This window comes from Siphateles boraxobius, unplaced genomic scaffold (assembly GCF_051911475.1).
Source record: "Siphateles boraxobius isolate OS27281-9 unplaced genomic scaffold, OSU_SipBor_1 33, whole genome shotgun sequence".
Lineage (NCBI taxonomy): Eukaryota > Metazoa > Chordata > Actinopteri > Cypriniformes > Leuciscidae > Siphateles > Siphateles boraxobius.
Window position 1 is genome coordinate 4018161 of NW_027508953.1, and position 16456 is coordinate 4034616.

At 36.4% G+C, this 16456-nt stretch overlaps 1 protein-coding gene across 1 annotated transcript in view; it reads right to left on the minus strand.

Moving 5' to 3' along the window:
* The window catches only part of stx1b (syntaxin 1B), a 42682-nt gene that overhangs the window by 21752 nt on the left and 4474 nt on the right, over positions 1–16456 (minus strand). The window contains exon 2 of the mRNA XM_077195052.1: positions 3210–3284. Within this exon, the coding sequence (XP_077051167.1) occupies positions 3210–3284 (75 nt within the window). The remainder of the gene's footprint in view (positions 1–3209; positions 3285–16456) is intronic.

Below are 16456 nucleotides of genomic sequence, written 5' to 3' on the forward strand. Positions count from 1 at the left end.
TAAATGTTAGCTTAGCTATAAATATTTATTTGCGATCAATGTTCATCATTTTGAAGAAAGCATGCAGGAACTAAACTGCTTTAAGGTGTGAACTGCATAAAAATGAATAAATAAGTAATAAAAAACAGTATGGGAAACAAATGCCAAGAGACTTTTTTTTATTTTTTTATTAATTATATTTAATCATTTTGAATCTGCAGTATTGGTCAAAAGTGATGTCCAGCCAAGGAAAATTGACATCCTCACCCTTTATTTTATTTTTTTTCTTCAAATATTATTCATACTGGCGTGATGAATCCGATTCTGCCTGAATCATAATCACACCGTGTTCGTTCGCTGGCCAGAGGAGAACTGCCCCTCGACTGAGGCTGGTTTCTCCCAAGGTTTTTTTCTCCATTCTGTCACATGATGGAGTTTGGGTTCCTTGCCACTGTCGCCTCTGGCTTGCTTAGTTGGGGACACTTAATATTCAACAATATAGATAACATGAACTAATTTAATAATTGATGATCTTTACAACGGAACTGAATCAACACTGAACTGACTTCAACAACAGCCGAAATGCATCATTTTCCTGTTATCACTGTATAGTTGCTTTAAAACAATCTGTATCGTATAGAAATGAAAGAGACTTGCCTTGACTTGATTATTAAATTAAAAAAAGATTTTGTAAGCATAGTTGTGCTTGTACTAGTAATTTTTTATTTGTGATAACGCTATAAAATAAGCCAAATTGTTCGGACATAATTTTTGGCCTGGCTGTCATACGAAGAAATTATGAACGCATGCAAAAACAAGAGAGAACCAACTTAATATTAGTCTGTTGTAGTCAATGTATGTTTATCTTGTGAGCTTTTTGTTTTTCTATGCATTTTTTTTTGCATAGTAAAATAAAACCTGTAGCTGAAGTTATAATTTTAAATAATTTTGTCAGATAAATGCCTTAACCAAATTTAGTGTTTTGTTTTTCCTGCATATTTAAAATATAATAAAAAAAACAAAAACATTTTCCTTATATGTTAATAGTTGAATCAAACTTGTAGTGTCAGAAACAAATATCCCCTCCGGACATCACTTTTGGCCACTACTGTAGATTGTTTTCATTACAAATGATATTATCAGAATTACCGTTTAAAGGTGCCCTAGAATTTGAAATTAAATTTATCTTGGCATAGTTAAATAACAAGAGTTCAGTACATGGACATGACATACAGTGAGTCTCAAACACCATTGTTTTCTACTTATTTAAATCTCGTTTTTGAAGAAAAAAAAAAACCCAGACCATTTCATTCTAGGGCCAATTTCTAGAGTTGAAAATGGACCTGTAAAACCATATCTGGATATTTTAAATGCCCTTAAATAAGCCACATACCCTTATGTAGAAATCAGAGACAAAATTAAAATATTATTTCAACACATTTTAGGGCACCTTTAAGTAGTTAAGGCTGAAATACTCTACACAACTTTTTTTGCCCTGATTTACAGTGTGGACGAGTCAGGGCAAATCTGCAGACATTGTGCAGTCGAATCACGAAGTTTAGGATGGGCAGTTGGGCACAGACAACTTTTTTTTTTTTTAGCTTCAGACTATGATTCCATCCAGTCAGAGGATATCAAACATTTAATATTTTGAGCCAATTTTAAAACACATATTGTTTTCATTTTTCATCATGTATCTTCTGTCAATGAGATGCGTGAGTTTGTTGTGTTTGGAATTACGTGAAAGTCTGGTAGTATTTGATATGGATTTACTTTAATGATGCCCAGTTTTTCTCTGTAACCATTTACAAAGTCAGCAAGTGTATGATGCGTAGTTTTTTTAAAATCTGTTCAAATTTTTAAATCAAATAGTGAGTTCTGGGCCGGATTTACCTCATATTGTGACAGAGGCTAAATACACCTCCCCCCTCCTTGTCGAAGTTGATATTGTGGATTTTTATATGATCATATAGTTGCATGTGCCATTATATTAGCATACCAAAATCAAGCTCAAATAAAATTGACTAGTGAATGTCGTGTTTTTGTCCGTTATTAGAACGTCCATCTGAGGCAGTAAGGTCATCGCATTACGTTTCCATAAACTTATAGGTTATAAAGTTCACTGTAGCTATGTGGGCGCTCAGTTTTTTTTCTATTTGGCCAAAATCTCATGTTATAAAAGATGAAGTGCTACGTACAGGCTATTTAAGGCAGTATTGGCTATGACTCTGACAAATAAAATAAAAAACCCAAAGACACTCTTCTCTGCTCCTCAAATACATAAAACTTTAGTCTTTATATATAGGGCCAGATTTACTAACAGCTTGCGCCAGCACAAATCCTCTTTTGGCGTTAAAAAACTACTGTCAGGATTCACTGAAGACTCACAGTGAAAAATTAGCACTGGTTGTTCTTGCGGCTGACCTTATTGCACATACATTTGTAGGAGTTTCCCTTTCAGACGCAAAATGAATTGGGGGAGAGTATTTAAATGAATCACGCAAGGTGATTTACTATGGTTTGCGCTGGTAAATTTACTAGTTTTTGCGGCATTATTTACCGCCCAATTATTTTATTTGCGCGTCGTCGGTAGATCACGTGCAGAACTTTCCTCACCCATCGGCACTTTTATGGAATTGTGCTCTCTTGCTAATTTGCCGGGGTGTAGTTATGTGGTTTTACCAACAGTTTGAAGAGCCAATGAAGTTACGAGGTTTAGTCACAAGCTTTTTTGAATCCTTTTCATCTGTTAAAAACTTGCAAAACCCACAGACAGATGTAAAGGGTGACCAATAGTAATACTTTTATGTAAAAAAGAATAATAAAATGACGAAATATGGAGATACGAGGAGGTTTCTGCCCAATAGTGAAGATTTTGTAAGTTTTATTAATTTATGAAGTAATTGTCTTACCGAATTTTAGCATTAGAGTGAAATGATGATAAGAATAATTAAAAAAGATACATATTTCTCCTCATTGTAATTCCCCCCACCCCCCGACATGCAAGAATGCCTATATGAATAAATCCGGCCCTAAGTGTGTTCCAGCTTTAAGTTGAAATCGAATATTTACATGAATCTCAGAATGTTTTAGTAATTGGTTTGTCTCTCTTTTGCATTAATGACAGCAGCACTCAGATTGATATGAACAAAACCTGATGATCAAATGAGATCAGCTACATTTGCATAAATTATAACTGGATATGATATTTGCCTTAAGATAAAGTTTACCTGTTCAAAAAATTCATCCATAAAGTGGTCTCGGTCGACATGAACGACTTCCTCATCATCGTCACTGTCCTTAGCCTGTGAGGAAAACAAAAACATCACTTAGTTAGAATGTTTTAATAATCTCAATCCAAGAAAAATAATTTCTTTAGTAGTTTTTATAATGTTGGGCAATAACTTGGACAAGCACAGAGTGAAAATAAAATGAAATGTTGGACAACATACCTCTACAGTAAATGGTAGGTAAATAGGAAAGGTGTATTACAATAAAATGATTAACATTTAGTTGGATTAGTTTAGCTGATGCTTTTACCCAAAGCGACTTACAAAGGAGGAATACAACAATAATGATTCATCTTAAAGAGACAGTTGCTCAAAAAAGAGCAATCACCAGTATTAATCAGCATTTCTTCCATCAGTGCAGAATAATTCTTTGCTGGTGTTTTGGTGGCTTCACTCAATATCTCATTCTCAACCAAGAACTCAGTGATAGTGAGATAATGGCCCAAACACACAGTAACTGGCTTTCAAAAGAGCAACCGTACTCAACACATCCAGCGGCTTCTGCATTTCTCATATAGAATAATAAAGTAGGGCAGCCTAATAAACTAATGCAAATCACATGTTTCCAGATGAGCACACGGTGTCACATTTAAAAGATTGTTTGATTGTGTTCACATATTGGTATGAGAATTGGGGATAGCTGGCGGGTGATCTCAAATTAGCTGTACGGCCAATCCACACTGAGTGTAATAGGATGTTCTCCTGTGTGTGTAGCCATAAAGACCATCCCCCGTCCCAACCTCTGCACCTTTTCTGGGAACTAATAGCTTTCCATTTCAAGCACACTGCTTCGCATCCGATGAAACGGCTATGTCCAAGGAGAAAACATAGATTATAGTGACAGTCAGGAGGGTGAGCTGGAATCGTGTTTACTGGAACACGATTTGGAATTTCATGGGCACTCGTTAATATTTAGTGGTTAATCATTAATATTTACAAAGCAGTTCTTGGTCAATTATGTGACATTGTTGCCAATGAAACTAATACAGCTTTTATGAGGATTTTGAGCAATTATCATCACCACAGACAGGCTCTTAATATATTTTTACTGTAATAAACTAAACGGAGAGCAGATATTATATTCATGCAGATGAAAGAGACAGGGCATGTTTATATTTAAATTGAATAATTCAATTAATTCTGAATAATTACGCAATGCAGTTATTGAAAATAACATATTAAAACTGGTTTCCCAAAAACTTGCTATTCTTAGAAGAAATACTTACAACAAGAGGTTATTAATTTCCATTGGAGAGTTTTATGAGGGCTGCATTGAGTTCTGACTCTCTGCCGAAGTGACATTTGTCAGATCATATTTGTTTTACTTATAACTTATATATAACTTATGCGGTTAAAACTTTACGCGAAAGTCCAACTTGATATGACGCATTCCAATCAAAACTATAAACGTGAAGTAAAAAAAACGACAATGATATTTGTCTAATGTCATCTTAAGCACCTATTATGTCTATAAAAAGGACAGTTATAATTAAAGTAGTCAAAAATAATTGTTTATTCTGTTTAACACTGTAGCCTTGGGCAGACCATAAAGTGTTCCTTTTAAAAGTAATAGATATGTAGTATACGGATACATGGCATTATTCCTCCATTACACTATGGGCAAAAAATGGAGGGTGAATGTTTGTGCTCTGGCGCGATATAATAATGTACAACATATTATATTTTAATAGAAAAAATAAAATAGCTGCTAAAAAAGCCAATGCAGTTGTTGGGCAAAAATGTTCAATTCGTACTCTGCCGCTGATTTGGTAGACATAAATTCACAGGAATACATTTAGGTGATTGGCAACTGGCTATTTCTTGAGATGAATGTTTTTAATCTTAGATGTTTCCACAGTATATAGAGCTATGCTAGACATAACCGTCTGCCTGTCGGGTGATTGATGCATCAGCCTGTCTATCTCCAGCTCACATCATTTAATTCATGCAGAGGCTATTTTCACTCTCCCATCATCAGATAATGGCAATAAAGTCCCTTCCCCCATGAGCAAAGGTGAAATGTCTGATGCTTTTAGCTTACTGACAATTGCATAGTCAACATTTTAGCCAGCCGTTTCAGGTTTAGCCACCAGATTCTATGCATTTCCCTGTGACGAGGATTGCATGTCAGAGCACAATGAAATAGTAACAGAAAGTGTGTTGTCTCATCAGCCGTGCTAATGTTTACTCGCCTGCTTCTCCCCTTATCTGGCCGCTCCCTTCCCGAGCCCTGCCCTCCCTGCCCCCTCAGCATCTGCTTTCACGGGGAGTGGCTTTTCCGCTGGTCCCCTGTGCTGTATGTCTACGGTACCGCAATATCACTCGCTAATGACCTTCACAAATAAATTCTATAGCAACAGATTTCAGGAGGAGAAGGAGGAGAGGCCTGGTGGATTTCTGAGTTTAAGGGCTGAGTTGTGCCACCGAAGCCTCCTACCAGTGTGTGGGTGATGATGGAAGATTCCGCACATGTTGTTGCCTTTTTTTGGGGGTAGACACATTGTGTGTCTACAAAGCTGGAGAGCACAGATAAGGTCAGGGGGAAGAGTTTGGAGACAATAAATCTCTTACGATGTTAGACAAGGGTCACAGTGGGACAGCAATAAACAATTCATATCTGCTTTCATCCCTTTTGTTGTTGAGTGACAAGGAGGGATTCTCTGCTAAAACAAGGGGAGACATTTTAGAGAATTGTTTTAGAGATATATTTGGTACTAAAAATATTAGCCTGGAAATGGAGATTTATACTGGCTTGAAATTAAGTAGCACAAGATTCATTAGGAATGTCATTATTAGTCATCAAACAACAGAATATTTTTTTTTTAGGTTTATCTAGATTTTATAAGAAATATATATTTTTCTATATATTTAAAATGTATTTTATTCTTGGGATGGCAAAGCGGAATCAGCTGCCATTACTCCAGTCTTCAGTGTCACATGATCCTACAGAAATCATTCTAATATGCTGATTTGCTGCTCAAGAAACATTTCTTATTATTGTCAATGTTAATAAACAGTTGTGCTGGGTAATATTTTTGTGGAAGACTTTTTTTTTTTTTACAATAATTTAACATTATTAATGTTTTCGATACACTTTTGATAAATTTAATCCATCCTTGCTCAATAAAAGTACAGAATTCTTTAAAAAAAATCATACTGACCCTTTTGAACAACAGTGTTTATATATTAATGTAAATTTATATTTTGATTTTTTTTAGCAATGAGCTATATAGTTAGTGTGCTGACAGCATGGTGTTGCATTTGGCCATTTTATTGCATCTCACGCTATTTGTGGGGCGTTTCACAACTTAAAATAGTCGCATCTTTAGATGAAACATTCTGCTAGTTGTCTAGCTGTTTTTGCACACAAGGAAGAGAGTCATATCGGGGTCATGTGAACACAAAACCTGCCTTCCTTAAGGCAGATTATTTGTACATTTCTGAATTTTATCCAAAGCGATTTGCAATGCATTCAGGGTATTCATTTGACCAGTTCTTACAAAAAAAATAATAAAAAATCCTTTATGGTTCAATGTAGGTATAGGAAAATTTTCCATTTCCTTCTCTGCAATCCAAATATATATTAAATATAGATATATAAAGAACCCCGATAGTGTTCTTTTTCACATAGTATATTGGCTTTTCTTTTTAAAAAGAGCACCACTGTATGCTTGGGGATATGTCACATCTACTCATTGCCAGCCTTATGACAGATCCCCTGCAAAACTACAGCATAAGCAACCCAAGGTCATTATAGTCTATTTGGGTACACAGCAAATGTCTGAGATTGCTTTTAAGCAAGGGATATTATACAATGAGAGGGCCATTATCACAAAATAAACCCAGACAGGGTGTTCAGGATCTGGTCTTGTACCAACCTGAGAGCGTCTGTTTTGCCAATGACCGTCCATGACTGTACATTACCCTGCTTGTTACACGGCTACTTATAAAATACATGGACATTATTCAATTATTTTAATCTTATACTTGTACAGGCCACAGGGAGACAAAACCTAAGCACATCTGTGAGGGGAAACTGTATATTTTATGACCATTTTATTTGGATTATCTTGGTATTTTCAAAGAAACACATCATGACTTTAACAAACACACAATGAATTAAGACTATGCCCAACCTGAAGTTTATTCTTTATAAACCAATCAGAACAGATCTGCAGCCCACCAGTTAAATACCACCTTAATACAGTGTACAAGCTAAATAAGGGCAAAAGATACTTAGGAAATGTCGAACATAAGTACCTGCTATGGCTTAAGAAGGAAAAATGAATAAAAGGTAAGGAAGATTATGTTGCATGATGAGCATGTGCATGATCCAGCATCATCTGTGTTATCATTGGAGAGAAGTGGCTAATAAGCACATGGAGACAAAGTATGCAGACGTACTGCTGTACATGACTCATTTTGAATATCATGTCTATATCAATTTCTAAAGCCCAAAGAATACTTCGGCCCTCCGTATTCCATAATGGTCTGAGCACTGTGCATGTGACGTCATTTTAATTTTCGTCATCACGAGAGTTCATGGAGGTCCGCGAACACTGTCTGCGTGCAGCCCAATTTTTGTGTCCATGCGGACAGTGTGCGTACAACAGCGCATGTGCAAGTGACTTGCGTGCATTAGTGCGCACGCGCGAATGCATCTTTCCGCAGCCAAATGAAGTATACTTTGAAAGACTTGTGCGCTCAACTGAGTTGAACATGGAAAATAAAGTATACCTTTGGCACTTTATTTTACATTCCGCATTTATTTACTTATTATAGCAATCAAAATAACTGGGTTATAACTAGGTAACCCTGAATCTATCCCTACCTAACCTTAACCCATGTAGTTACCATATACAGTATTACCAGTACTTTCTTGGGTAACACTATAAGTACACAAACTGTAAAATAAAGTGTAACCGGTTATACTTTATTTTGATGGTCCAATTTAGACTAAATAATAAGAGTATGTTGACATGTAGCTGTAAAGTTACTTATAGTTAGTAGAATGTCTAAAGTGAACCACTGAAATAAAGTGTTAACAGAAATTGTTATTCAATTAATTATACTGGTCTATAATTATACTTATTCATTTTAGCCATCAAGAGTCCCATTGACAACCAGCTTCAAACAAGACAAGCTTGCATTTGCACAACAAGTAAACAAGCATTCAAAACTCAACATAGGCTGCTTGTTCCAGATACATTTAACATTTGTAAAAATTGTCATTTTCACTTATTTTGTAGGGCTTATACTATTATGATTCTGAATCAGATTGTGAGAAATCCCAGTAGCACCCTGTTGCCCTATTTCACCATGAACCTCAGGAGGTAGTTAGCTCAGGTAATTGACTCACCCACATAGAAAGTCTGAGATTGACAACGTACATTTATGCATTTGGCAGATGCTTTTATCCAATGGGACTTACATTACATTTAGGGTTCATGCCTTCCTCGGGAATCGAGCCCATGATCTTGATATTGCCAGAGTCATGCACTACAACCGGAGCAACAGGAACTTAGCCCGAGTTTATGAATCCAGATCACCCTGATATTTACCTTTAAATTATGCAGGGCCTCCCTTTCATGCTGTCAAGATAAAATGAAATTTGTTGACTTTGTTGTCACTAATATTTACCATCTTACTGAACTGATTTTGCTAGACTGCATCTATTATGTTACTTTAGTGGGCCAGAATTTATATCCCACCTAGTGTACAAATACCAAAAATGAAACAAATATAGTGAAATATTCACATTTTCTGACTTGCTGGTTTTAATGGTAGCTGTACCATAACTAGACAGGAAGCCATTTTGTTTTAGTTGTTTTATTGGCGGTGTTAAAGACTGGTGGGTGGTGTGCAGCAGAGAGGACATGACATTGTCCCTGCAATAAAACTGTCCTCAATATACTGCAGGCATAGTCGTACCCACGCAGTGATTGGAATACAAACACGCATACAAACAAGATTTGAGCATTTATTCCATATCGGTACATGTGTACATTGTTTTAATGTCACCAATTATCTTATTTTTGCTCTTAATAATTGACGTGGACAACATACTGCATGAAAATAATATAAAAAGCTTCAGTAATTATATAAAAGTTTCACACTCCCGAAAGCTTAAATATGAGGTATCAAATGCTGCTTTAGTTAATTTGAAAATATTAACAATACTAATAAAAAATGTGCATAAAATATGCCTCTTATGAAATACGTAATTGTTTTTTTTAATACTTATTTTAGTCTTTATTTTACAAAAGAAAATAATTCTGACATATAAATTGCCCACATTCATAAGTTTCAGAACACGCTGAATTGCTGAAGTGGTGCTTTCCACGGAATGAATGTGTGTCACTTTCAGCTTTTTCATACTTTGATTTATTTACCCACATTGCGATTAAAAAAAAAGCCCTTGGCAGGAATCGAGCAATAGTGAGTATGCTTAGGATGCGAAAGCAAGAGTGTATGAGTGTGTGGCAGGGAGAATCAAGAGGAATAAGTGTGCAGCTGTAGGGGGAGGGTTAGGAAAGTGGAATGAGAGGGGGATGGGGAGAGAGACAGACCTCCACAGGGAAAGAGAGAGTGATGGGGGAGGCGGGGGGCAGAATGATGCGGAATAAGTTGTCACCGGAAAAGGACGTTTAAAAAAAGTATCCCGTTCCGAGCAGGTGACGAGGACCTTCGCTAGCAGTATACGGCAGGCTCTCGGAAATTTTCACTTGACTCTGTGCCGGGTTATCGCGTAATAATGCAGTGAAAAATCAGGTGTGGGGGTAATGCAGAAGTGTCATAATCCTGCATCCCTGCCGTTGGCCCATCTGCGCTGAGGATGGCCATTGGCCACAGGCATCAGAAGTCCTTACAGCGTTAGACAGTAACCTCCTTTAGCCTCATAATACTGCATTAGTTTCTGTTGACAAACATGAGGAACCACGAGAAGTGGTGGAAAATGTGATTATATTTCCAAAGTGGAAGTAAATCACATCCCTGCTCTAACCTGTGGATTTTATTTCGATATAATGGTGCATTATGGGAAAACATTTGAGGAATGGCATTAAATTGTGCATCACATCTAGCAACAGCACAGAAAAAAAGCATGGAAAGATGCATGATTGTTGTTATTGAACCACATGTGCCATGCAACCAATATTATTCCTAGAAAAGTGATAGTTCTTGCAAAACATGGTTTCCTTTATCCTCAATCACATCAAATTGATACTTTTATTAGATTCTACGCTTAATTATGGCAATGCAATATATAATTACCGCATACAATTTTGCATCATGTCTAGCAATGTCCAAGTTCCTTCAAGGGAACCTTCCATTTAAGGGAAAAGTTGTGGCTGTAAAAACAGGCAATAACTGTGTATAAAAGATGAGGAAGAGGCATTATATTGTGTATTTTGTGTTGTCTGCTGCATGATGTCCTTCTATCCACCCAAGGGACGGGGTTATTCCCAGGTCAATTGTGCTATAAACCGAGGCTAATAACAAGAAGAAACTAAATAGACAGTTGATGAGTCATTTGTCAAAGAACTAAAAGCATAGGCTATATATGGTCATTTGAGTAACCTCATGCCATTAGAAATCAATTGAGGCAGATGTGAACAAGCCTAAATAAAAAAACATAAATCACAATCCAAAAATGAATCAGCGGCTATTTAACTACGCACAGCTTCTTCATTAAAAAAAGACAAATGACCAAAACTGTAAAAAATCTTTTTACGGTTTAAAAATGAAGAAAATGAATAATATAATAAACTTTACAGCAGCAGAATTTGATATCCGTAAAAATGATGTATGATATTTATGAAGATGTTTAATGTATAGCTAAAAGAAATGTAATTTTGGACCAATGAGATTTTACAGTGGGCGGGGTTAGTGCAGCACAAAACTGCAAAAATAGAAACCAGCAATCAACAAAATGTCCCGTTGCTTATTACAGTGTTGGTTAAAACAGGTTGTTAGTGTTTTAAACACTGCTTCTGAAACATTGCTCTATGCTTTTCAGAAAAATCCATGGAGAGAACTGTAGAAATTACAAAAGAAAAACAGAGATAAGGTTTTGATTAGCATGATTCTTGCTACTGAATCATATTGCATGTGCCACACAACCAATATTATTCTTAAAAAAATGATAGTTATGGCAAAACATGGCTTGTTTTATGATTGATTACAATAAATTAATAGTTTTATCAAATGTTATGAAATGTATGAATAACAACAGCTTGCATGTCACAGAAGCTGTGTCCAGGAAAGTCTATAACAAATGTCAGCTCGGGTAAACTATTAATCATGTCCTTGAACATTTAGTGTTTTAATAAGGAAACAAATCATGAAAAAATATTTTGATGATATTTACAATAATGTCAGTAAAATCAGAAATGTTAATAAGATCATGATATGTGGCAGCAGCTCCAAATAAACAGACGCTTCTTAGAAAAACTAAAAGGTGCGATTGGGACATACCAGTACTGATAAAAAACGTTTTCAGTTTCCCATTGGAATAGCCACTGCCTTTTCACTTAAGTCAATAATGACTCGGGTATGAAAAATAACTATCTGGTTCAAATGACAGCAAGCCTCTGGAGAATGAACACGAAACTTGCTGACTCATTCTCTGTCCGCAGTCAATTTAAAACATAAATCCATCCTGTAACTTTTAAATCATGGCAAATCTTGCCGATCTATTGAAATTACCCATCAGGGTGGTATTTTGTGGAAGGAATTAAATCAGAGCTGGTCAGAAAGGGAAAACTGTGATTCAGTCTTAATGAAATTGAAAGCCCATGCAGCCTGACCTCAGTCTAACTTGCTTGATGTTGATGCTTGACGTCGCATACAAAAGATTATCCTGGTCTATTATGAATTTTCCATTACATGGTGTGAAAAATGTGCCACAGACACAATATCATGGATGATGCTCTACAGATGTTCATTCACATTGTTTTATGAGGCAGTCAGTGCTTTACTTTGATCATGACTAAGCAAAATGTGAGTGAAATATAGTTTAGTAGAAGGTCATATGTGACCCTGGATCACAAAACCAGTCACAAGTAGCACGGGTATATTTGTGGCCGTAGCCAACAATACATTGTATGGGTCAAAATTATCGATTTTTCTTTTATGCCCAAAATCATTAGGATATTAAGTAAAGATCATGTTCCATGAAGATGTTTTGTAAATTAACCTACCATAAATATATTAAACATTTATTTTTGTGAGTGAATGCAGCACAATCGAGAACATAAATGGACAAATTTAAAGGCGATTTTCTCAATGTTTAGATTTTTTTGCACCCTCAGATTCCAGATTTTCAAATAGTTGTATCTCAGTCAAATATTGTCCTATCCTAACAAACCATACATCAAACGAAGGTTTATTAACTCAGCTTTCAGTCGATGTATAAATCTCAATTTCAAAAAATGTTCACGTGACTTGTTTTGTTGTCCAGGGTCACATATGAACATTCGTTCATCTGCAACTTCAATTTATATTCATCATCCACTTTTCCCATAGTCAGGTCTTTGTTGACCTTAATCACATTGGAGTCAATATTTCAAAACATTGCATTGCAATTCAATCATTTTTCGCATTTGTCTGTAGTACTTCAAAAGCCAAAAAAAATGAAGGAAAATGGATCAATAAAAGAATGGATCAATACTAATGCTGTTGTTGACAGGACCTCCCTCTTTAAATTCTTCAGTAATTGCCAAGACTGCTAATGGTGGTGCAACCATACGGAAAAAAAAAATCCAATTACTTCAGTGGGCGCCCACCCATATGTTTAGACAGATTAAAGGAACTGGCCATTCAGAAATTAAAATTCAAAATCATTTACTCACCCTTATGTTGTTTCAAACCTCTATGACTGACTTTCTTCTGTGGAACACAAAAGACATTTTGAAGAATGTGCTGTTCTCTGAATCCATACAGTAACTTTGTTTGAGGAACAGACTGAAATTTAAGACTGGTATGACACCTTTATGGTCCTTTTTTTAAGTTTGAAAGCATCAGTCCACATTAATTGTAACAGCATGAAAAAGAGCAACCAACACATCAGTACAATAAAACCCCAGCAATCAGAGTGATTAGGACACAAATATATATATATTCAAAAACAAAGTCATATTGGTTTGTAATGATATAAGGGTGAGTATATGACAGATTAAACTATTCCTTGGATGCTATTATGTGTCCACTGTCCAGATTTTAATTTGAGAAACTAGTCTATACATCTATACATATCAAACTTTAGCACTAAAGTACCATGACTATGTTTCCTGCGCTGCTATTCTGAATCCGCTGCACCACGGCAAAAATAAAGTTTTAGAATGAATTGTGTGTTTGCGGTCTGAATCAATTGTGATTAGGGAGAGAGAGAGATGTGAATGCAAAGATAGACAACCAGCTTTCTATTGCGTTGTCCTCACAAACATACCAGTGTTGCCTGATTTCCAAAGAAATGAATCTTTTGAGTCATTAGGCTGGTTCTGAATTGGTCAACAAAAATAAAAAATCTGAAACTCACGTGTTCTCAGTCTGAATCAGCCGAATGACAAACTGAATCATAAGAATTAAACTTGTAGTTAAAAATACCCATCCAAAAGAGATTGCTTCAAATTAAAAGAAAAGTATATTCAAATATTATTGTTTTCAATATGTTTAAGCTCATAGGTAAAATTGCTATTCAAGTACTAATAAAACTATTCATAAATTCATTAACGAATACGAAACACAATAAGAAATACGATTCGGAATGGATCTTACAATTCCCATCCCAACAAAGCTAGCATCCAACTAACCAGTAGAGTAGCAAGCCTACTAGCTATTTTCAGTGGTCAGTGGATATGATGACCTGCAGGGGTCGCTGTGTAGCTCATAAATCCACTAAGCATGTTTCATAACAATTGGACATAAAAATATAATGTACAAAATCAATAGTCCATGACATACAAATCTAAATCTGCTTAGACCAACCATTTAACATTAAAATGTCACAACTGTGACAGGTGCATTATTATTTAGGTGTTTGGTTAATAATTTACTATGTAGCCTTAGTAATGGTGGTATCCAAAACTCTATATTTCAGAAATCAAGAGATCAAATCAACTGTGTAGACCCAAGTTGGATATGCCTTGATGCCATTATATATATATATATATATCTTTTTTTTTTTTAAGTTACTGTGAGGTATCAGCCATACGTAGTACTCTATGATACTGTAAGCTAACATGCTAGCAGATATCTTCATATCTTCAGATCTTTCATTCAGGATTAAAGTGACACTTAAGTGTATACTAGTGCACTTTTCTAAAATGTATTTATAGCAGATCAAAAACTTTGATTTATTTCAATGTAAAAAGGTTTTACAGTCCTACACTATAGATTCTTGACAAAGTCATTAGCATGTATAGGGTGCATCCATTGCCACAGTTCTTCTAAGGCCCCATCCACCCTACTGCCTTTTAGTTTAGAAACGGAGAATTAAAACGAATACGATCTCCGTCCACACCAGCGTTTTAGCTGCGTATTAGAATTGATCTCTGTCCACATTAAAACGACTGAAAATGCGGATCACGTGACCATTCACCTACACTGAGCATGCGTGTACCGGTGTAAACAGGAAACAGATCGACTATTCCTCAGATTTCGCAGAGGTTGATAAGTGCCGAACTGGACATTCGAAAGTTTTCGCACCATTCCTCAGAAACCATAACTTCATTAATAAAATTATCCCACCATGCGCTGATTCTTCCCGGCTTAACCCAATACGACGCTACATGTACGGTCAATTCCGCTGCTGCACACGGGAACTGTCACAGATCGCTGGAATAATAACTTGCCTCCGGCGCATGTAGGCAGTTATAGCATTGTAAAATGCAGAATTTACTTGCACTAACGTAACTGCCAGTCCAGGCTGTTGTTGTATGTTTCCTTCCGTTGTATGACACCCAATCAGAGAGTCGAGAGTGAGTCTCTGCGTCATCGTTTCTAAAGTCCTCCGTTTGACCCGTCTACACTAAAACGCCCTGCGGAGATTCAAAACGCAAAACGGGGTCGGCAGCGTTTCTAAACTTCTCCGTTTTAGGTCTTCGTTTTTGCCGTTTTAGTCTGGGCGGGAGGTGCAAACGTAGCAAAAGGTCTCCGGTTTCTAAACTAAAACGTAGTCGTGTGGATGGGGCCTAAATCTGGTTTTAGACTATAAAGAATCCCATGACAGTCCTTCAACTACTTTTAACCATTTTAACCATTTTAACTTTATCATTCAGCCCCAGTTTCCACTGTTACAAATCACTAACAATTTAATCAGATCTGTACTATTTTAAGTGGAAACATTTCAGTTTAATCTCAAAGCATCCTCACTACACTACCTACCGCTGAGCTTTTTATATGCAAAAAGAGCAAACCAAATCAGTTTAGGTTCAAAACTCATTTTACAATATTACAAAGCAGTTTTACCCAATTCCTGCGCATCAGCAAATCTACCCAGTGCACAGTTAGTGCAATAACCCCACAACTGAATCATTAAACCCTTATTTATCTCCTAACCACATGTCTTTATGATGCATCTCATGTATTCTCCATCTGTTACAGTACCTGTGGCCTCCACTGCTTATCCCTTTTTCTTTTCTCTACTCTCTACCTCTTCCCATTCCGCCTTTTCTGAGATTTGTGGAAATTCCACTTCCCTCTCTAACCTTACTGCAGTTTGATATCTGCAGTGCTTCATTCTTCCCTTTTCCCACTCACACAGCCTCATCCGTGACCTATCTCGACCTATCTGTTGCATCTGTTGTTGGGCAGCGGCCAGCCTCACATATGTAGCCGTATATTCCCGTCTCCCTCTCTCTGCCAATTATTATCTACCTGTTCCGGCCCCGTCGGCTGACAAGACACATGCTGAGTTCAGTTTCCCCATGAGCTCAGCTCTTGCTGCCGTCAGCTGTAGCGCTGCTCGCTACTTATCATTCTGATACTTTCTCTGTGTGTCGCGTCGGCTACCGGGGTTCCCTGCTTCTGTTCCATCTGTCCAGAGAATTAATACCACATACTTTAAAAAACGAATAAAAAAAAAAACCCTTTTTGAGTATCTAACAGTTAAGCAACCAAAGTCACAAATGAGCGCATGTTTTGGGGTTAAATAAGGTAGCAGTGATCCAGAACATTATTTTTGTTGA